This window comes from Sapajus apella, unplaced genomic scaffold, assembly GCF_009761245.1.
Source record: "Sapajus apella isolate SASKATOON/1434 unplaced genomic scaffold, GSC_monkey_1.0 scaffold20, whole genome shotgun sequence".
Lineage (NCBI taxonomy): Eukaryota > Metazoa > Chordata > Mammalia > Primates > Cebidae > Sapajus > Sapajus apella.
The window spans coordinates 25584962-25606953 of NW_022436960.1; the positions used below are offsets into that span (position 1 = coordinate 25584962).

At 48.8% G+C, this 21992-nt stretch overlaps 2 protein-coding genes across 8 annotated transcripts in view; one reads left to right on the forward strand and one right to left on the reverse strand.

Annotated features, from left to right (window-relative positions):
• Positions 1-9008: 9008 nt before the first annotated feature.
• Positions 9009-20279, reverse strand: GSTZ1 (glutathione S-transferase zeta 1). 5 transcript variants are annotated; one of them, XM_032287759.1, is made up of 11 exons: positions 20135-20258; positions 16706-16793; positions 16394-16445; positions 14434-14501; positions 13797-13877; positions 13309-13434; positions 11805-11904; positions 11147-11199; positions 10558-10607; positions 9270-9441; positions 9009-9229 (listed from the first exon to the last, which is right to left on the reverse strand). In XM_032287759.1, exons 2-10 carry the CDS (start codon positions 16721-16723, stop codon positions 9315-9317), a joined length of 675 nt encoding a protein of 224 aa, XP_032143650.1. In that variant the 5' UTR covers positions 16724-16793; positions 20135-20258; the 3' UTR covers positions 9009-9229; positions 9270-9314. The 5 variants fall into 5 exon arrangements, with proteins under 5 accessions (XP_032143650.1, XP_032143648.1, XP_032143651.1 ...); XM_032287757.1 differs by having other exon boundaries at positions 9009-9441; XM_032287760.1 differs by lacking the exon at positions 16706-16793 and having other exon boundaries at positions 9009-9441; positions 20135-20279.
• A 110-nt stretch (positions 20280-20389) lies between these two features.
• POMT2 (protein O-mannosyltransferase 2) overlaps positions 20390-21992 on the forward strand; it is a 44978-nt gene continuing 43375 nt past the window's right edge. For all 3 annotated transcript variants that reach the window (XM_032287746.1, XM_032287749.1, XM_032287747.1), the window contains exon 1: positions 20390-20878. In XM_032287746.1, coding sequence (XP_032143637.1) covers positions 20421-20878 — 458 coding nt within the window. In that variant the 5' untranslated portion in view covers positions 20390-20420. The remainder of the gene's footprint in view (positions 20879-21992) is intronic.

Consider the following 21992-nt stretch of genomic DNA (forward strand, 5'->3'; position numbering starts at 1 on the left):
TTTATTTTTTTAGCACATTTCATTTTGCCTTTGAAACAGTTTCCATCTGTTTCTCAGAAGGCTTCCCATCTGTTCTGAGCCATGGAGGCCCCCTCTTTTATGGAGTTAGAGAAGATATTTTTAGAGAGTTTGGGAAGCGATCATGTTTTATTTCTGCAGGTCAGTCCTGTAATGGCTTTGTGAAGAGTATGGCCCTTCAGAGATGGATGATGCCACCTTACTCCATGTTTAGGGTATAGTTCGGCACTTCCTGTGAAGAATTATAAGTTGTGAGGGAATCTGCCCATTTGCTGGGGATTGAATGCAGAGGAATTGCCCATCAGAGATATCCTGTGATTCCAGGATTTCGGAGTCCTTTGTCTTCTCAGAGGAGTCACCTTCTTCGTGATGTTTCCTTTGCCTCACTCCTTCATTGTTGGATTCCTCACACCAAGGGTCTATCCCTGCAGTAGCATAACTCAAGGAGCAGGACTCTTCCCAGTAGGTCCTGAGTAGCATCTACATCACATCAAATGCAATACATCCTGCGCCTTCTCTTCCCCTTGGAGCAAAGCCCCAAGCGGGATAGGATGTTGGGGATTGCCAGAGCATTCCCATCCTCTGAGCTGTATCATACCTCCATTATTTTATATTTGCAAATGTGTTTTGTAGAGGATGACACTGGCCAAAATTTATATACCTTTAAAGAAATTATTTTAGTGACTGTCTGTTGAGGCAGTGAAGACCAGATTTGCAGTGTGTCATCCCATTGGGTAGCTGAGTGACTGCTCTTGCATCCTTGAAGTCAAATCATGCCTTAGCTAATTGAATATAATCTTTGTAAAATAATTTTCTACTGAGCTGTTTTCTAGTCAGCTAAAGCCTTGCTTATTTTTCCTGTTTATTATTAACTTCTGCCTTCCTCTCAAAATGAAACTGTCAGGCCATACGTAGCAAGCTCCCAAGGATAACACTTGTTATTGATGATTTCTTTTCACCATGAGATTCTCTGCTTATTTTCTTTGGAATGCTAGTTCTGTTGCATCAGGGAAGCCTGAGGGACTTGTTCTCCTTGCCTCTGTGTGCCTGTTAGCATCTGGTCACTTTGGAAGTCCTGGGCACGGTGACATTTCATTCCATACTGGTTTTTCACTGACAGTCAGGGTTTCTGTGTTCCAAAATAGCTAAAAGAAGATATTTTCACTGATTCACTATCCTCTCATTACATTTCTGAAACAATTGAACTTGTTTTTTGTAAGGCAAGATATTATTTATTGAAGCACAGGTAATTACTGAGAACGCGCAGCTCAGCAAATTCTAAGAGATGGTCATTTCCTTGGCCCCTCCCAGTCCAAATTTATAGACCCAAACAACGGAATGAAAATTGTTTGCTTTGATCCTCACCCTGTTCTCTAGAGCACAAATAAATATTAACAAGCAATTGAAAGAAAGTGCTTCATAGTAGGAGAGATTGGAGTTCTTAAATTTATTTAGTTTTAGTTTTGCCGCTTTGTTGAGACATGGGGCTTTTAAAAAGGAAGACTAAGTATTGATTTTTCCGCCAGTGTTATATTGTGAAAAAATTTTAGCAAACAGCTTAAAAGAAATATAAATATACTGTAAACCAAAAAGTATCTGAGACAGGTCTGAATAAATTTAGAGGTTTATTTTGCCAAGGTTAAGAACCCATGACACAGCCTCAGGAGGCTCTGAGAACACATCCCCAAGGTAGGGATTACAAGGTAGTTGGTTACAGCTTTATACACTTTAGGGAGACAGAAGTTCCAGGCAAAGACATCAATCAATACATGTAAAGTATACATGGGTTTGGCCTGGGAAGGCAGGACATCTCGAAGATGGGTGTTTCTAGATCAGAGGTAGATCAAAGAGTTCCTGACTGGCAATTGGTTGAAAAAGTTAAGATCTACCTGAAAAGATGAAGTCAGCTTAAGTTAAAGTAAGGGGGGCTTGTGGAAGCTGAGGTTCTTGTCATGTAGATGAAGCCTCCAGGTAGCAGGCTTCAGAGAGAGTAGATGATGAATATTTCTTATTAGACCTTAAAAGGTGTCAGACTCTCCAGAAAAGACCTAATAAGAGAAGGAGATTTTCTTGATTTGCAGTAGCTTTGAAGGTTTCTTTAAAAAAAAAAATGGCCGGGTGCGGTGGCTCACGCCTGTAATCCCAGCACTTTGAGAGGCTGAGGTGGGTAGATCACTAGGTCAGAAGTTGAAGGCCAGCCTGGCCAAGATGGCGAAACCCTGTCTCTTTAAATAAAAAAAAAAGAAGGAAAAAAAAAAAAGGGAGATTTTCTACAGAATGCAAATTTCCCCCAGAAGAAACAGCTTTGTAGGGCCATTTCAAAATATGTTAAATAAATATATTGGGGAGTAAAATACTTTGATTTCCTTTGGGGCCTGCTATCTGTCATGTGATGCTATATCAGAGTCAGGTTGGGATTTGGTATTTTATTGCCACAAAGAGTCTGTTGGGTTAGTCTTAAGATCTCTGTATTAATGTTAATGCTGGTCAGTTGTATTTAAATTCCAAAGTGAAGAGGGTAAAATGAGGCATGTCCGACCCTCTTCTTTCTATCATGGACTAGTTTTTCAGGTTCCTTTCGGATCCCCTAGGCCAAGAGGGGGGTACACTCAGCCAGTTGGGGGGTTTGGGATTTTATTTTTGGTTTACTGTATATATATATATATGTACCATACACCCCCCCATGTAAGTTAAAAAATTTTAAACTACCAATTCTTAAGCAAAGATGATTCTAACATTCTGTTCCTTTTGACAAGTTCCAGTTAGAGAATGCTGAGAATGTCCCCTGCACAGACAACATCAGCTCTGTCAGGGAGCCCCTGATTTTTAGCAGACCTGTTTCATTCAACATGAGTTATCCAGGAGGTGGTCTTCATAAAATGTTTCTTGGAGCCAGGCACGATGGCTTACTCCTGTAGTTCCAGCACTTTGGGAGGCCAAGGTGGGCAGATCACCTGAGGTCAGGAGTTTGAGACCAACCTGGCCAACGTGGTAAAACCCCATCTCTACTAAAAATACAAAACTTTGCTGGGCCTGGTGGCGGGTGCCTATAATCCCAGCTACTCTGGAGGCTGAGGCAGGGAGAATCGCTTGAGCCCAGGAGGTGGAGGTTGCAGTGAGCCAAGATTGTGCCATTGCACTCCAGCCTGGGAAACAGAGCAAAACTCCATCTCAAAAAAAAAAAAATTGTTTCTTGGTCTCCATCTTTCAAAACCTGTGCTGTATTTCCCTTTTCCCTCAGGCCATGATCTCTGCTGTTTTCCTTACTAACTGGCATTTCCGTACAGGAGTGATTGTGAAGCTGCTCCAGAAGGGCTAATCTCTGTTGCTTGATGACATGACCTCAGGATCCTGATACCAAAACTCAATCCTCAGAGAACAGGTAGCTTTATCATGGAAGTAGGTAGCAATTTGGAATTGACCATTCTTATTTTTTTTCTTAATGAATTGATATGTGCACTTTAAAAAATATTTTTGTTATTTTGGGAAGAAAAACTCAGACTTTTAAAGAAGTGGATATTGTCCCATTATAATATGTACATGGAAGAGTGAAATCTGAACGCTGCCTTATATTAAGCAGTGGGATTAGGTATTATCATAAAATGTCTTTATCTATAAAAAATAATGTTTATGTTTATGATGAGCCCTGCTCAGTCCCTCTTGAAGAGAATTAGTTGAAACCCAAACTCTAAAGTCTGTACTTTTATATTTTTTTGTTAAGAACGCTTATCTGCAAAAGGTTGCCTTTTAACCCTAGTGTCCGTGGTTCTAAGGTGTGGAGTTGAGTGACCCTAATATTTACATAAAAGACTTGTTTTAGTGGAGCATAAGGGAGGGGCATAAGTTAAACCATTTCGTGCAGCTTGAGAACTGACTTTTAAAATTGACCACCAGGAGCGAAAACAAAATAAAATGAGGTTGCAAGGGGTAGGAGTATGCGGGCAGGGGAGAGCAAAGCTATCAAATAGATCTTAGAATTTTGCTCAGAAATCACTGCTCCCTCTCAATTGTTATCCCTGCCTAAACCAAGAAGGCCAAACAAAGCCCCTCCTGTTTGAATTCTTAAGCTAAGAAAACACTGTTGCCTAAAGCCTGTGGTAGTGGAACTCATTTACAAATAGGCATGCCTCACACATGGAGTCCAAAGGCAAGACACTGGCTTTGAAATCAGGCTCATGATCTGATTCCTATTATATGTACCTTGACTTCTTTTAGGCCTCAGGTATGTGGACCAGAGTTAATGTCATGGCTCTTCATTCTAAGAGAGGATGAAAAGTTGCCCTAGAAATCTAGAGATGCATGTTTATTTAATTCCATAGTTTTTAAAAAAATCATTTTAAGCAGGTAGTTGTAGCTTATCTGGGGGTAAAATAATATATGTGAAATGACTTCCAGAGGACAAAGTATATTTTCTAAAGTTGTGATATAGGATCATGAACCATTCTGAAGTTTTGGTTTGAAATATTATAGTATATGATCTTACCAAAGAGCCCTTAATTCAGAGTTTAAGGGGCTCTCTTCCTGAATGAACTCTCTTCATCACTCAGGGTTGAATGTGTAATGTTCCTTGCTATTGATTGTTATTGTTGATTCTTAGGATTGGGCCAAGAGTCATCTGGAAAACATTATCTTAATTCCTTCTTTCATATCCTAAACAGTACATGTTACTAAGGAACTCCATATGAAAAACCTCACTCATGTCTCCTGAGATTATCCCGTAAGTGAAGTAGCTTTCATTTAATCCAGCTAAATTATTTCCACTTAGCCACGTTAAAGAGAAGTCAGGTCTGGAGAAAGCGATTCTGTAACCCATGACTCTGGTGTACCCATTTTCCCTTAACATAATGGGAAGTGTTTTGAAATTCCCAGAAGAGAGCTGTTTTGTAATCCAAGGGATGGATTATAAGAAAGCCAGACTTTGGATAAGGGTAATTGGAAAAAAGGGAGGTGCTTGAAGATTTTCTAAACTACTTTATGCCATTTAACTTGTTTCTGAAGGGCCTTCTTTGGTGCCATGTACTCAGATCAATCAGTGGACTGAAACATGATCATGTTTTCTTCGTCAAGATTTAAGCAATTGGCAACCACAAAGACGTTATTTCCTTACTGTTCTATATCATGTACTGTTGCTGACATTATAAAAAGGGGTCTGGAAGAGAAACTGTCACTCTTTTATCTTTTTTCTTTAAAATACAAAAGCATCCCAACTAATCATTAATTACGGTCAACTTGTTTCACATGTCCCCTATCCTGAGCAATGCTATTAACATCTCCTGTGATTTCTAAGAGCTCTTACCAAATTGTTACTTACTTCTGTGTGCTGCTGAGTGGTTTTTCTCTTAAAATACCATTTTTATCATCCTGTGGCACTGAGTGTGTTACTGCGATTACACTGATGATTCTGAGCTGTGGTTCTTTAAATAGCTCAGTTCTTGTGTTTTATGTTATGTAACAGTTTTGTGATGCTTCTGTGCATTCTTTGTCATCTCTTCTGAGTTTTGAAATCTGTCATAAATAAACTTTTTCACTATGCACCTGGGAACATCTGAGTTATATTTTAATGAACCTGATTTACATTTTAAATTCTTTGTCTTTTATTTATCTTTCTTAAGAAAGGTATTCTATAAACCCATATGCATTATTTCATAATATATTAAGATTATAAAAGTTAAGTAAAACTAAAAAGAAAAAAAATTGAGAATAAGGTTAATAATAGATCTTTCATCTGCATTTTAATTCATGGCAGAGTATCATGAACTGGGAACTGGGATTGGAAAAACTGGGTTTACAGTGATGATTAATAAATAGAACATATAGAACATTGAGTTTTATATCAGTATTTGGTCCCAGTGAGCCTCATTTCCCCATAAACATATTCTGTTCAAATTTGGAACCTGTACTTTGGACACCAGGCCAATCATTAATGTAATCTGGGTGATATGAATTCAGCCTATTTTCATTAACAAAAGTGACACCATAACATATCTCTGATATCTTTTAAAACCACATCTCTGGTGTCTGTTACAGAATAAGGACTCACACTGGAGCAGGGAAGGGTTGCATGTAAGTATTTCCTTCAGTGATATCTTGATTCTAAAATGAACCTGTTAGATCATTCTCTGCTTTCTGTTGCAACATATTTTAGACGTTGAAGCATAAAAGAGGAAGGGATCTGAAACAATTGAGTTAAATGAATGTAATCACCAAACTACCCTACAACTAACCAAAAGCCCAGGCAGATTCCATGCAGCTGGGGATCATTAATGACTCATGTTTGGGTATGCTGGATGTAATATGTCACTGCTAACACATAATATATTTAAGATCTTTTTTAACTTTTAAAAGCATATGTGTCATATCATTGACCTTGACATAGCTCAGGATTACATAAGGCAGCTCACACATTACAGCTCTTGACATTCAGCCTTAATGTTCTTTAACCTGTGCAGTTCTGGCTTAAACTTGGCAGCTATCCTTAGTTCAAGGTATTCTCCAAAAGTAGAATGATGCTTGCCTGTGACCTTGGAAGCAAGAGCTAAATAAGTTATGTTTAGAAGTAAGAGCCAGCCCAGCTACACAGGAGGCTGAGGCAGAAGAATCAAGATCAGCCTGGGCAACACAGTGAGACTCCATCTCTAAAAAAACTTTTTTTAAATAAAAAAATCTAAAAGGAAGAGCCAATCTTGGCTGGGCACAGTGGCTCATGCCTATAATCCCAGCTCTTTGGGAGGCTGAGGTGGGCGGATCACCTGAGGTCAGGAGTTCGAAACCAGCCTGACCAACATGGGGAAATCCTGTCTCTACCAAAAATACAAAAAATTAGCCAGGCGTGGTGCGAGGCCCCTGCAGTCCCAGCTACCTGAGAGGCTGAGGCAGGAGAATCACTTGAACCCAGGAGGCAGAGGTTACAGTGGGCCAAAATCTCGCCACTGCACTCCAGCCTGGGTGCCACAGTGAGACTCCATCTCAAAAAAAAAAAAAAATTAGTATCTTATAAATATGTGTATCACCTGTTTATCCAGTGAGTTTGCCACTTTCCTTAATGGATATGTAAAATTTCTGAGGAACACAAGCCTATAATTTTTGCTGTGTTCTCAGGTGTTTCCTGACAGCACCTCCTTACTGCTTTCCTCCTTCTGAAGTATTTCTGGGGAGTTGTTACTTCCATGTAGTTGGAATTACCAGTATCAGGCCACTCCATCATTGTTCATCCTTCACAGTGGCCACTCCCACTCTGGGAAGTCCGTGTGTCAGGTCTCCCTGCGGCCTCTAGCATATCAGGACCAGGTGTCTGATGAGTGTGCACGGAACTGAGAGCTGATATGGAAAGGAGGGACTTGACTTAAGTCCCTACTGGAAAATGTCCTGTAAAAAGCGATGGTCTTTGCTATGATTTAAATGTTCTCTCCCTTTTTTTTTTTTTTTGAGACGGAGTCTTGCTCTGTTGCCCAAACTGGAGTGCAGTGGCACAATCTCGGCTCACTGCAACCTCCACCTCCTAGGTTCAAGCAATTCTCCTGCCTCAACCTCCTAAGCAGCTGGAACTACAGGCATGCGCCACCACACCTGGCTAATTTTTTTTTGTATTTTTAGTAGAGATGGGGTTTCACTATGTTGGCCAGACTGGTCTCGAACTCCTGACCTTGTGATCTACCTGCCTTGGCCTCCCAAAGTGCTAGGATTACAGGGGTGAGCCACTGCGCCTGGCCTGGATTTAAATGTTTATGTCCCCTCCAAAATTCATGTTGAAACTTAATCTCCAATCCAACAGTATTAAGAGGTGGGGCCTTTAGGAGGTATAGGTCCTAAAAAGTCATCTCATTTCATCCCCAGAAGCTACCCCAATCTCCCTATGCCATCTCTGCCCAGAGGTGGTTGGTTCTGGTTCTGCCTGCACACTACCAAGCATGGGAACTTGCTCCCTCCAGGGCAGCCCATGGTACATTGTACCTGCTTGATCTTCTGAGCTGGCCTGGTCAGTAGCTGCTCACACTGTCCATGGGGGAGTCTGCCTCCCATTCCCAGGAACACTCAGGAGTGGATTTACCTGGAGTGCCTAATCCTGGGACTGGTCTGGAGAACGCTGGCCCTGAAGACAAGGAACTGGGTTGAGACGACCAACTCGCCTCTCAGAGCTGGAGTAGAATTTTTTTTTTTTAAATTTTGAAACAGAATCTGTCACTCAGTCTGACATGCACTGGCATGATATCGGCTCACTGCAACCTCTACCTCGCGAGTTTAGGTGATTCTCCTACCTCAGCTTCCTGAGTAGCTGGGACTCCAGGCACGTGCCACCACACTGGCTAATTTTTTTTCTTTTCTTTTGAGACAGAGTTTTGCTCATTGCCCAGGCTGGAGTGCAATGGTGCCATCTCGGTTCACTGCAACCTCTGCCTACCGGGTTCTGGCGATTCTCCTACCTCAGCCTCCTGAGTAGCTGGGATTACAGGCTCACACCACCACACCTGGCTAATTTTGTATATTTAGTAGATACGGGGTTTCTCCATGTTGGTCAGGCTGGCCTTGAACTCCTGACCTCAAGTGATCCACCTGTCTCAGCCTCCCAAAGTGCTGGGATTATAGGCATGAGCCACTGCACCCAGCCCGGAGTGGAACATTTAACAACGGTACCATTCTAGCCCTGGGAACTCAGCCAGTCACTAGATGCTTTCCTGCTTCTATCTGTTATCTCCCTGGATCTTGTCTGATTCTTTCAGGCAGGCTTTTGGGCATATTTCTCTTCATTGCCCTTAGGTCCCATGGGCCAGGCCTGCCACAGGGTAGGCAAGCGGCTGACTGACTTCTTCTATTGGTTCAGACACAGGGGATTCCAGCTAGGGACAGTGTTCATCTTCTGGGAACCAGCTCAGTCTCAGACAAACAAGGTAGAGCCCTGGCCTTCAGTTTAATTCAGGCCAGATTTCAGTGTGGGCATTCTTTGGAATCAGACACAACAAAAGGGGATGAGAAAACACACTCAGGCTTCCCTGTGGTCCTATGGTAAACATGCCAGGCATTTTAATCCACATTCTCATCTCAGCTTCACGACGCCCCGCCGTCACATAGATAGCAGGTAATATTTCTGTCCACCCTGCTCCCAGTATCTCCCTGCCCCACCCCACATGCATTTGACAGATGAGGGGACTGAGGTGGAACTGGGTTCAGCAGGAAGGCAGATCCAGGGCTAGACTTCGAGTCTCCCGTCTTCTCAATGAAGACTCACTTGTTTCCAGGCCTCTTCAGTTCACCCAGCTTCTGCCCCTGTGCCCCTGTGCTAATGGGGCAGGATTTGGGAGCTAGGCCCTCAGCTCGGTGGGTGTATCTGGCTGCCGGCAAGGGTGAGACACCTGGAAGGCCTCCAAGGCCAGCAGCCTCTTGTTGATACAGCTGATGGTGGGGTAGGGTGTGAAATCCACCTTGAATCTGTAGTAGAGAAACACCCGCTAAGCCAAGCTTTTCAGGGACACAGGGAGACTGCCCTGGGGGCAGTGAGGGAGCAGAGAGGCAGGGCAGGATGAGGTCCCAGGAGCTGTCCAGGAAAGGACAATGGGGCAGCCCTTACTCATAGAGGATGGGTAGATCTTGGGCAGTATCATTTAGCATCTGTTACCTACTGTTCCTATTTCTTTTTTTCTTTCTTTCTTTTTTTTTTTTTTTTTTGAAACAGTGTCTCGCTCTGTTGCCCAGGCCGTAGTGCAGTGGTGCGATCACAGCTCACTGTAACCTCCGCCTCCCAGGTTCAAGTGATTCTCCTGCCTCAGCCTCCCGAGTAGCTGGGATTACAGGTGTGTGCCACCACACCTGGCTACTTTTTTTTGGTATTTTTAGTAGAGATGGGGTTTCACCATGTTAGCCAGGATCATCTCAATCTCCTGACCTTGTGATCTTCCCACCTTGGCCTCCCAAAGTGCTGGGATTACAGGCATGAATGACGGTGCCCGGCCCTACTGTTCCTATTTCTTTGAGAACCTACTATGTGTAAGGCCCAGTGCTAGGCATTTATATGTAGAGTCTTTCTTCCCCCATTAGAGATAGGGATATGGAAACTTCTTGGGGGCAGGGAATGTGCCATGTTTCCATATCCCTAATGCCTAGCAAGATGCTTTCCAGATAGGGCTCACCGGAATTAAACTGAAGGCCAGGGCTCTACCTTGTTTAAGACTGAGCTGGGTTCCATGCTTTCAATAGGGCTCATTCGTGCCCTATTGAAGGGTTGATGGAGGGAAGCAGAGGTAGAGCTCACTGCTGGGCACAGACACATCACATCTGAGGACATCAGGCTCTTGGGGGTCCACCAGGTGAGCCAGCTCCTCCCAGGAGCAGGAGCTATCCATACAGGATCTGGGCTTCAGTGGGCATGGTGGGAACGCTGCCCCAATTTCTTTTGCCCTCTTCCAGGCCAAAGTGGCTGAGTGGCCTGGCATGGTAGGCTCCTTGGCTGGTTGTGGAAGAGTCCGAATGAGATGCCACCTCACCAGCTGAGTGGGGGCCTGACTGTGGGCAGAGCCAGGAGAAGGGAGGTTGGCGGGGCTCTCTTACCTCTCAGCATTTGCCACCTGAGGCACCAAGCACAGATCAGCCATGGTCACCTGAAAGAGGGTCAGGTGGGTTCTCATCAGGGTGAGTACCCTAGACTCACTGGCTAGACTGGGTGTGTCCACTGTGATTCTACCAGGGGGTGCCAAAAGTCTGCTTTGGCTCTTTCACCCATGCTGCCCCCCATTCTTGTCTGCCACAAGCCTGCCTGGGTGTTTCCCAGAGCTGAAATGCCCTCCCAGGCCATGCCCCAGTTGCATTGACGACCAGCTCTGTGGGTTGAGAAGGCCAGAAAAGATGGATTGCCTTGATTGCACAGACATCATCTAGCACAATCCCTCCACTGATGCCTGGGCTGCCTCATCCTCTCACAGCGCAGTCTTCTACCTTGAATAACTGCCTCTTGAGATGGTTTAGTGGGACTGAGCTGAGGAGTGCCCCATGGCACAGAGCTCCCCCCTGCAGAAAGCTCCCCGCTCAGGAAGTTCTGAGCCCCACCTGCCTCAGGGTGGGGAAGACGGCTAAGTCCCAGTGGAAGAGAGTCCCAGCATGAGGGAGGTGGCCCCTGTGGCTGGGCCTGGGGACAGCTTACCTCATCTCCTACACAGTATTTGCCTGCTGTGCTCTGCAGGATCTGCTCCAGGGCTGTGGGGAGGCCACAAGGACATCTTATTCTGGGCAGAGGAAGGGGACATGAAGCTTTCTGGGCCTTGGCCTCCATAGTTATGAAATGGGTGCCCATCTGAATGATAGACTGGGCACGGCTGCTGGAGAGAATGTGGCAGCTGGGTCTGGAGAGAGCTGCTAGGAACAAGCTTCTGTTTCCTAAGGCTCCACACATCCAGCCACCATTTCCCCCACTTGAGTGCACAAACCCAGCCACTGGCTGTAGTGGCAGCTCTCACTCTGATGGCTGGCGCTGTGCTGGCCTTGGTTTCCCGGCTGGAGTGGGTAATGAAGCAGAAGTTGGGCCACCCAGCTATGAAGAGCTGTGGGTTCAGGGACTGAGGTTCCCGAAAACGCTGGAGGTAAGGTCTGGATACCCACCCAGCCTATCGCCTTCCCAGCCCTGCTCTCATCCATGGAACTATCAAGACCAAAGCAGCCCAGGAGGCTGGTTCAGATACCCAGGCCCTTGTGTGCAAGGGTCAGACCTCTGAGAGGCCACTGAGGTTGGAGGGAGGTAGCCATCCCAGCAGTCACCTTCACAGGCTGCCCCAGTGGGACAGCTCACAGGCATGAGGACTCACCGTTAAAGCCAGAAGTGATGGCATTCTGGGCCCAGGTCAGCTGCGTCTCCTCTCTTAAGTCCTTGGAAACCTCTCCTACTTTCTTCAGGATAGACAGGTTCTGTGCAGCCCAAAGAAAATCTGTGATTGTTCTGAGTGTTGGGTGGCGGCTGCCGCTTGGCCAAACCCCCTCAGGGAAAGTTCACTTCCCATCTGCCCCTGGCTGGACATCTATCCCTTCTCCCCCAGGCTCCATGAGCTCCTTCCTTCAACCAGGGCCCTGAGGTTGGAGGGAGGTAGCCATCCCAGCAGTCACCTTCCCAGGCTGCCCCAGTGGCCTCTAAAAGCCACGTGATTCCATCAGAGATGTGCATGAATCCCTGCCTATTCATGCGACACAAGATGTGGCCATGGCTGTGGCAGGTGTGCCCACAACCCAAGGCCCATTTCCCTCTCTTCTCCCTTGCATGGTCCCTTGTGAGGAGAGGGAGTGTGACCAAGGGTGGGGCTGGGATGAGGGAGGCACACACGACTGGCTTCCAGAGATTTCCACCCTGGCTCCATCTTGGCACCCCAGAGCCATTTTACCTCTGCCTTCTCATTGTAAAATGGAGATGTCTGTCGGCTCCAACATCCTTTGTTAAAATAACAAGATGACATGGGGGTGGGGGCCACAGGTGTGCAGGGGTCCTGGCTGAGTCCCCACTCTGCTACACCTAGCTGTGGGACTCAGCAAAGTCATTCCACCCTTCTGGGGCTACTTCCTCATTCACAAAGTAGGAGTTGGGACAGATGAACTGTTTTTAATACTTGTCTGTTTTAACAGGGAAACTTTTTTTTTCTTTTTTTTTGAGACTGAGTCTTACTCTGTTGCTCAGGCTGGAGTGCAGTGGTGCAATCTTGGCTCACTGCAACCTCTGCCTCCCGGGTTCAAGCGATTCTCCTGCCTCAGCCTCCTGAGTAGCTGGGATGATAGATGCACGCCACCACGCTCAGCTAATTTTTGTATTTTTAGTAGAGAGGGGGTTTCACCATGTTGGTCAGACCGGTCTCAAACTCCTGATCTTATGATCCACCAGCCTCAGCCTCCCAAAGTACTGGGATTACAGGCATGAGCCACAGCACCCGGCCAACAGTGAAACTTAAAAAATCTTCCGAGCATCCCAGGGTATGACTGAGATAGCACAGATGAAAGGAAAGCCACTCTGGTTAAAGGCAGGAGGCCTGGACAGAAGACCACCCAGTCTCTCCCCTGCCACCCTGGCCCTTTCCCCACCTTGAGCACCTGTACATGTGTCCTTGGAAACCTGGAGCTTCTCGGAAAGCAGTTGGGGACCCACTGGCTGATTTCTGAGATTGAGATCTCTGCCCCTTCTTTCACATGGTCCAGGTCAAAGCCCCTAAGAATCCCTGTCTCTCCCTTGACACCCCTGCCGCCACACTGGGCAGCTCTCAGCCAATGTATGAGTGTGTAAGTGTAAGAGTGCGTGAAGTGTGCAAGGGTGCAAGTGTACAAGTGCCACACCTGCAGGGGCTGGATGCCACTAGTGATGAGGTCAGAAATCATTCGCACGCTGGCCCTCTTCTTTGGGTCCTGAGGCAGAAGTCGTGGAGTGGGACGCGTCTCCTCTAGGTACTCAATGATGGCCAGCTGTCCAGAGGGGAGCAGTGAGGCAGGGAGAGGGCCCAGGACCCCTGGACCAGAGGGGACAGGGCCAGCAAACTCCTCCTCCTCTTCCAGTACCATCACTATGCTCTTTCCCCTCCTCCTCCTCAGCTCAAGCCCTGTGTAGCCTTTTTGGACCTTATCCTGCAGAACTTGGTTCCTCATATGCCTGAGTCTTCTCTTATTTTCCTAACAACCTCCCACCCTCCCCACGAGTCTTGTATTGAGCCCCTACTATGTGCTAGGCCTCTTACGTGCTTGCCCATACACAGGTGAGGAAGAGATGTCAGGCACTCTCATTCAAGACACTGCTCTCACGAGGACCCTCCCCCAGGACCTGCACTCACTGACTGATGAATGGTGATTCCATCAATCTTCAAGGTTGGCACCTGCTTCATGGGATTCAGTGCCTGGAAGTCCTTAGAGAACTGTGGAGACAAGGCCCTGGTAGACTGGATGGCCTGGCCAGAGGAGAACCAAGCAAGCAGGAGAACTCCAGTCCTGCTGCCCAGCCCCCTCTTCCTTCCCTAGGAAGGCCCTAGCTCCTAGGCCCAGGATAATCCCCGGGGATCCATGCAGTTTACCAAACCCCAGCAGCTGCTGAGCCACAGGCTTCATCCTAACAGGCTGGTTATGGGCATTTCCCTGCATCTTACACTGTGGCCACCACGGCGGCTCCTACCCTAGTCAGCCATCCAGAGGACCCAGTATGGGGTGGGAACCCACTTGCCATCCACCCTTCCAGGGTCAGGGACTGGAGAGCCCAGGCTAGGGTACCAAGCCTTGACCTGGGCCCTTCCTTGGCCTCCTCCTACTGCACAGCTTGCTACCTTGTCCCACAAGGGAGAGCCAGCAGCCTCCTGCAGTGACGGTCCACAGGATACAGGTTCACTTCTCGGGGGCAGAGCCTCCCCTTCTTCCCCTGCCTGGTGCCTCTTCAAGGCCTCCAATTCCTACATCGTGGTCTGGGCACAGCCTTCTTACCTGTTGGCCCCCATCCTTTATGAGATTGACGGGCACCGTCTCATAGGCAATGCCTTTCAAGGCCAGAGCTAGGAGAGACCGCAGATAGCAGTCAGGGAACAGCCTCTGGCCAAACTCCTAAGGAAAGAGCCCTTCTAGGGTGACATAAGGCCAAAGAGGAGAAGGCGTCGCTACACTTCTGGGTGGTCAAGGCTCAGCTTGGCACTATCCCCTTCTCTCCAGCTTTCTTTGTCACCACCCACTCCCTACCCCAGATGCTCAATGCTCTGCCTCTCTCACCCCTGAACTCTCAGAGACCTCACGATATGGACCCCGCAATGGGGCCATCATGCCCCCTGGGTGGTGATAAAGGTGTATGCCCTGCCACTCTGTGGGCTCCTGGAGGACAGCAAGGGTATGTCGTGTTTACCTCTGCCCCCTGCCCCTGCCCCGGGCCTTAAACAGTGATGACCAGTGTCTTGGTTGGAGACATGCAATTACTCCTTCAAGAAGGCATCTAAGGGCCAAGGGAGGGAGCTCAGGTGACCACCCATAGCACACACAGACAGCGGCAGTCTTGTTCTGCTGGAGAGGAAACTCCTCCAATCTATTCTCTCTGTTCTCAGAGCTGTTTACTAGAGATTCCAGACAGACACTGGGCTCTTTGGTGGCCTCGGAGCATTTGCTGTGACTTCAGATTTCCTCTCCATCCCTTTTGATAATTTCCCCTGGCAAGCTGAGGGTAAAAAAAACTTGGGTGGGTCAACACTAGTGGAGCAGATTGCGTGTGTGTGCATGTGTGTGTATTATGCACGCACACTTGGGCATTCGAATATGGTGATGGCCGATCTCAGGCAGGGGCACAGGCACGAGGGGAGGAGGATCAGACATGTGGTGGTGTAAAGAGCCTGGGCAACACCAGGCTCGTCCTAGCGCTGGTCAGCTCCATGCTGGAGAGTGACAGTGTTTGGGGCCGAGGAGGAAAGGCCAAAGCACGCAGGCCCTACAGACAGCACCTATATTGCTCCGGCTTCTGGCTGAGCCAGGGCAGCGGCACTGGCGCCTAGGGATGGGTTAATCTTGGAGGAAGTTTCTCTTGGCACCCAGTGCTCTTGCTTACGGATCCCAGCAAATACCAAGTGACTGTGGGACAGAGGAGGGGTCACAGAGGTTGGTTTTGCCTCCACACTCTGGAGGCTAGCTTCTTGGGTTCAAATTTCATCATAAGTTATTTGCTGTGTGGCCTCGGGCAAGCAACTTAATGGGCCTCTGGAGCCAGACTATGTGGTTCAAATTCCAGTTCTGCCTCTTAGTAGCTGAATGATCTTGGGTAAGTTACTTAATCTTGCCTCAGTTTTTTTGTGCCTCAGTTTCCTCCTCTACACAACGGGGACAGTAATAGTACCTCCCTCCTAGGGTTGTCGAGGTTTAAATGGAATCCTGCACACAAAAGCACTCAGCACAGAGCTTTTCCGCAGTACCAGCGGCTTTGATGATGACCTTTGCCGAAGGTTGTGTTAAGCCGAGGGAGGGAAGGGCAAACAAGGACTAGCCACAAGGCCTTTGTTTCTGCTTTTCTAAAGCCTCCCACACTGACGCTGACTCATTCTGTTTGCTTTGTCAGTTCAAATAAGATAAGAACTGAAGGAGGCCAGCTGTTCCCCTGCCAGTTACCAGGGGCATCTGGATTTTGTGACCCTGCTTTAAACATGGTTGCCAAGGGGCTTTGGAGAGCAGTGTTGGGAGAAGTATCAGTCCCAAGAGAAAAAACAACCCCCCTCCTCCCACCCTCACCCTGCATGTCTGGGGTGGAGATGACATTCAGGGATGGGGGTTCTAGGAGATGGGGGATGCTGGTTGCTGGGGGTGAGGTCCTTTCTGACAGAGTACCCCTTCTATCCCTGGCCAGCTTTGCACCTGGGCTTCTCCACCCCAGCCCACCCGACTCCAGCACTCGGCCTGGCAGAGGCATAGCTCTTACCAATTCGAACTCTCCATGAGCAGGAGCTTCGGAAATAGGAATAGAGGATGGGCTGAGGAGAAAGAACATGAAGATGCGTGTTAACCCATGCCGGGTGGGCTCCAGCTTCAGGAGCCCACTGGAGAGGAGCCAATGGTTTCTTCCTACCCTGCCAGGCCTCCTCCCTCAGGCCTGCATCTGGGCAATGCAGGCCAGACTCCGGGCTCTCTGACAGTCTTGTGAGGTCCCTTGGCTCCAAAATTGTGCTGATTTGAGCTCCTGAGGTCCAAGAGGCCCCCAAAGGTGCAGCTAGACTGCGAGTGCCTTCCTTACCTTGCCAGACTCACTCATGGTGCGTGGTGACCCTCAGCCTTCCAGGGAATGTCCCCTCTGGCAAAGCTTCTGAGCAGGGAAAGGAAACCTAAAGGGGTGGATTTCAGGAGCCAATGGGGAAGCTGGACTACCCAGGAGTTGGGGGAACTTTGACTCTGGTCAGAAAGGGCATTTCTGGCCAGGCACAGTGGCTCATGCCTATAATCCTAGCACTCTGGGAGGCTGAGATGGGCGGATCACTTGAGGTCGGGAGTTTGAGACCAGCCCAACATGGTGAAACGCTGTCTCTACTGAAAACACACAGACAGACACACACACACACATCAGCTGGGCATGGTAGTAGGCGCCTGTAATCCCAACTATTCGGCAGGCTGAGGCAGGAGAATAGCTTGAACCTGGGAGGTGGAGGTTGCAGTAGGCCAAGATCACACCACTGCACTCCAGCCTGGGTGACACTGCAAGACTCCGTCTCAAACAAACCAAAAAAAAAAAAAAAAAAAGAAAGGGCATTTATTTCCAACTTGCAGGAAGTTTCTTATGCTCCTGCTGGGGCCAGGTTTGGTGTCCTGGGCACAGAGTGTGGCCTGGTTTTGATGCAGTGGTTTGAGTGGTATAGTGGGCTGCGAGCTGGCATTTGGAGCCTGGACCTGGTACAGGAACCAGCTCTGCATGACCTTGGACAAGCCTCTGCCTCTAATCTTTGGCTTGTAAAACAAAGAGTTGCCTTAAAATGATGGCAGGGATTCCTTCTAGCAGTGCAGAAAGACCAGAAATTCTAATTTTTTTATGCTTTGGTGCCTATCTCCTTCAACCCCGCCCCCTAGCAGTCCTCCAGGATCTCAGCAGGCTCCATAAAAACAGCTGGCAGATATGCTCACTTACCCCAAAGGTGAGGTCAAAAGCTGGCAGCACAATGGGGACCTATCTGGCCCTCAGAATTTCTGTCTGCTCAACACAGTAGTTTAAAATGTTTCAATGGTAACATAGTTGCCAATGTTTAAAAATCAGGACATTTTGTTCTAGTGTGATAGCTCATGCCTATAATCCCAGCACTTTGAGAGGCTGAGACCAGCAAATCACCTGAGGCCAGGGGTTCGAGACCAGCCTGGCCAAGATGGCGAAACTCACCTCTACTGAAAATACAAGAATCAGCCATGCATGGTGGCATGCTCCTGTAGTCCCAGCTACTCAGGAGGCTGAGGCATGAGAATCACTTGAACCCAGGAGGCGGAGGTTACAGTGAGCCAAGACTGCGCCACTACCCCCCAGCCTGGGGGACAGAGCAAGACTCCATCTCAAAATAAATAAATAAAGTTAAAAAAAATCATGACATTTTATATACAACACCTGTTTGTTTTTTTCTTTAAAAATCTGGAGACAGGCTGGGCATGGTGGCTCACACCTATAATCCCAGCACTCTGGGAGGCCGAGGTGGGTGGATCACCTGAGGTCAGGAGTTCAAGACCAGCCCGGCCACCACGGTGAAACCCCGTCTTTACTAAAAATACCAAAATTAGCCAGGCGTGGTGGCACACAGCTGTAACTCCAGCTACTTGGGAGGCTGAGGCAGGAGAATTGCTCCAACCCAGAAGGCAGAGTTTGTAGTAAGCCAAGATCGAGCTACTGTACTCCAGCCTGGATGACAGAATGAGATTCTATCTAAAAAAAAAAACGTCTGGAGACAGATTTGGGTTCCTAAATAGCGGCAATTGATGGGAACAGACTGATGGCCCCCATCAGCCAGGGTATGCCCTCTTAGGTCTCTATAGCCCATATCTGACCCATTCTTCTCATTTTTATTATTTTTGGGCTCCTGGGGGCAGCTGGGTATTCAGTCTCTATTCCAAAGTTTAAGGGCCTCAAAGCTAATTTCTCTGGTACTTCTTGGGTAGCCAGCATTTCAAAGTGGAGCCCAAGAAAGACTCACCAGTGGTTAGCACTCATGAATCTTCCCACCAACACAAGTGTATCCCTATGGATGGGGGAGAACTTGACAGAATTTCTCAGATCCCCTGTTTACTACCCCTCTGACTACAGATGTTTCACCAAAGCTCCCTCTCCCCTCTGCCACCCCCAGCACATTAAGCTGCTCAATGAAACTGCTTTCACCATCTCTGTACTACCAACTCAGTCTGTTAGATGGGCAAGGGTACAAGGGGGAATCTAGGCCCTTCCAAGGTGGTTCCCAAGCCCAGGAGTTCCAGGCTGTCCTGAAGGCAACTTTTGTGGAGAAAGTAAAGATGGTCCTGGCACAGAAAGCAGGTGATGGGCAGAAAGGGTCTTTCAAAGAGGAGGAGTTGGGGAGCCACAACTGGATCTTCCTTATTTGGAGATGCACCCCCTTTCCTTACCTAGCCAGGCTACAGGGACCCCTGGGTCCAAGGGACAGGGACTGCTAGTGACCACTAGAGAGTGGCAGACATTAATTAGCTTAGAATCCCTGAAGAATGCCTTACCTAATGGCATTCTAATGTTACACCTTTGGATCTGTACTACGGGTGACCAGAGCATGGTAAATGCTGCTGCCCTCCATCACGACCCACAAGCAGGAAACCTGAAATCTCTTAGGCAATTTCTGCTTTCTCTTACCAGTGATAACTATGTAAACCATCCCCTGTTCCTTTCTGCACTTGTAGAGCTAAATTTTAAGCCCAAGTATCCATCTCATCAGTACTCCTGGAAGACTTTTGTTTCCAACTCAAATATGCATTCTGATTACTTTAGCACATTTTATTTTTAAACCATGTCTTACACACGACTTGAGAAAGATTCCTAAAATCCCATTTGGAAGAGGGAGGACTATACATTATCTACATGACGCAAAGTCCCATCTGATGTGCCACCTTCCTTAGTGCCATAAAACTTTACGGCGCATAAGACCTATCTGGACCGCTTGTAAAAACATGCAGATTCTAAGGTCCCTTCCACCAGTGATGAACAGAGCGTCTTGGGACCGGGCACTGGGAAGGGCATGTGAAAGCCGTGAAGCTCCCCAGGTGATTGTCATGACCGCCTCTCCTCCCTCAAGCATTACTGGAAGGCCATCTTCTGCTAGGGCCGAGAGAGGAGCATGAATGGCTGCGAGAAACTGGGAGGCGTGGGGCGACATTTGCAAGCCCTAGTGGAGGGGTCTATTACGGGAAGCAGGGAGGGCGGGGCAGCAGTGAAGCGCGACGGGACAGCGACTCCACCCTGCTCCAAACACCACACCAGAGCCGCCTCCTCTGGCCCAACCCTCCCGGGACTACGAGCCCCAGAGGGCAGTGCGCAACGCGCAACGCGCAGGCGCAGAGCGTGCCCGGCGCGGCGCACTGCACGGCGGGAGTGGTGCTCGGCGCCGGGAGGGCGGAGCGGTTCACCTCTGACCCATCCCCCTAGGGTCTCCGGGTGTCTAACCAGCTTCCCTCCACCCGGATGCGCAGCACAGACCTTCCCCGCCTGCATCTGGCACTTCGCGCGACCCCTCCTCCAGGCCGTGAAACTTCGCGCTTGGGACTCTCCGACGACTAAGGCCCAGTGAGACTCCACGAGTTAGGCTCGAGGCTTTCGTCCGGGTAAAGCGAGGAGCTGGACTAGAATGATACTTCCGGTCGCCTCTGGCTTGCCCAGCCCTCCCGCCATGCCCCGTGCCCTGGGGCTGCTGGGAATTGCAGTTCCCTGAGCCCGTCCCCTCCTGCCCCGTCCCCCCTGGCCGGCCGGCCCTCCCGATCCCGACATGCTCTGCGCCTCTGGCCGCCTCCTAGCGGCCCAGGCCGCGACCACGCTACCCGCGCCGCCCCAAGCGCCGGGCCCCGCGCTCCACTGCCGGCGGAGGGAGCTGCATTTTCCGGGGTACCCCGAACTGCCCTCCTGTGATCCCTTGGCGGGGAGGCTGGTCCGACAGAGTGTGCCTCTGGGCCGGAGGGCAATCCGAAGGAGGGGGAAGATGCCACCGGCCACGGGTGGAGGCCTGGCAGAGTCCGAGCTGCGTCCCCGGAGGGGCCGCTGTGGGCCCCAGGCTTCTAGGGCCGCGGGCCGGGACGTGGCCGCCAGGGCTGCGGCGCGAAACCCCAAAGGGCCTGCTTGGGGCTCGCGGCGCTTCGAGACGGCTAGCCGGTGGGCCCTGCTGGCCCTGGTGACGCTGCTGTCCTTCGCCACCCGCTTCCATCGCCTAGACGAGCCGCCGCACATCTGGTGAGTGACGGGATGGACTCGGTGGGCACCCATGGCAACCGGGAACGGACGCCGCCCTCTGATTGGCCCGAGGGCACGGAGGGGGCGGGATTTACAAGGAGGGGCGGGGCCGCGGTAGAGGGGAACTTGAAGGATGGGGTGGGTTGGCTTCTGACGAGGTGCAGTCTCTGGGAGGGGGATCGGTTTGCTCTGGTGGAGGGTGGGCGGTGGGAGGCTTAGGATCTGAGGAAACAGCTGTCATGACTTCCAGGTTATGCTGCAGTGCCTCACCTGGCTTTCAAATTGTGGCTTTTAAAGGTGCTTTAAACTTTGCAAAGAGAATTCCAAATTCGTGGGTACAGAATTTTCTAAGGCCTGAGTTGGTATATCTGCAGGACTTTCAGGCATCAACAGAGGGGGGAAATACCTAACTGTGTACCTTTATCCTATAGGGCAAGGCCAGTTTGGGTGTTCAGGTATAGTGACAAAGGATTTTAAGAGACAGAACTCTTCCTGTGAGAAGAGATTTGTTTTCTTAAAGGTTTTGGTTTGTAGTATGCAGTTACTGGGTGTCAGAAATGGAACTTTGAGCAAAAAGCAAGCAAGAAAACAGACTGTCAGACTTGCCTTATTTAAAATTTAATAAATTAGCCTGTTATTGTGTCGTGACTGCTGGATTAGAGACAGAGGACTTTATTACAGGAAATAGGATGCATGTTAGAAGCGGTTTCCCTTGCCATCCAACTTCCACAGGGTGACGCTGTGGGCTCAAATGGATGACTGCACAGGCAGTGGGTTGCATCCAAGTGAAGGAACGACAGGCTTGGGAAATCTGTTTTATAGAAGGCAGTACCAGACCTCCTCTTTGTCCTGGATGGAGACACTACCTCTTCTCAAGGTTGCTTGCTGCAGACGAAACCCTGAGAAATGGCCCAGGTGAAATGTAGTCAGAGCCTTGCATTCTTAGTATACCCAGAATGATGTGTAGATGTATGAGCAATCTATCAGCCTCTGTGACCCCTGGATTCTACAGTCTTGGCTTCTAGCAGATTTTCACGAGAATATGCAACTCCCTTGGCTACTGGGATTAACCTGGCTAACAGAGGCAGGGACCAAATCTTTTCAATTTGTCCCT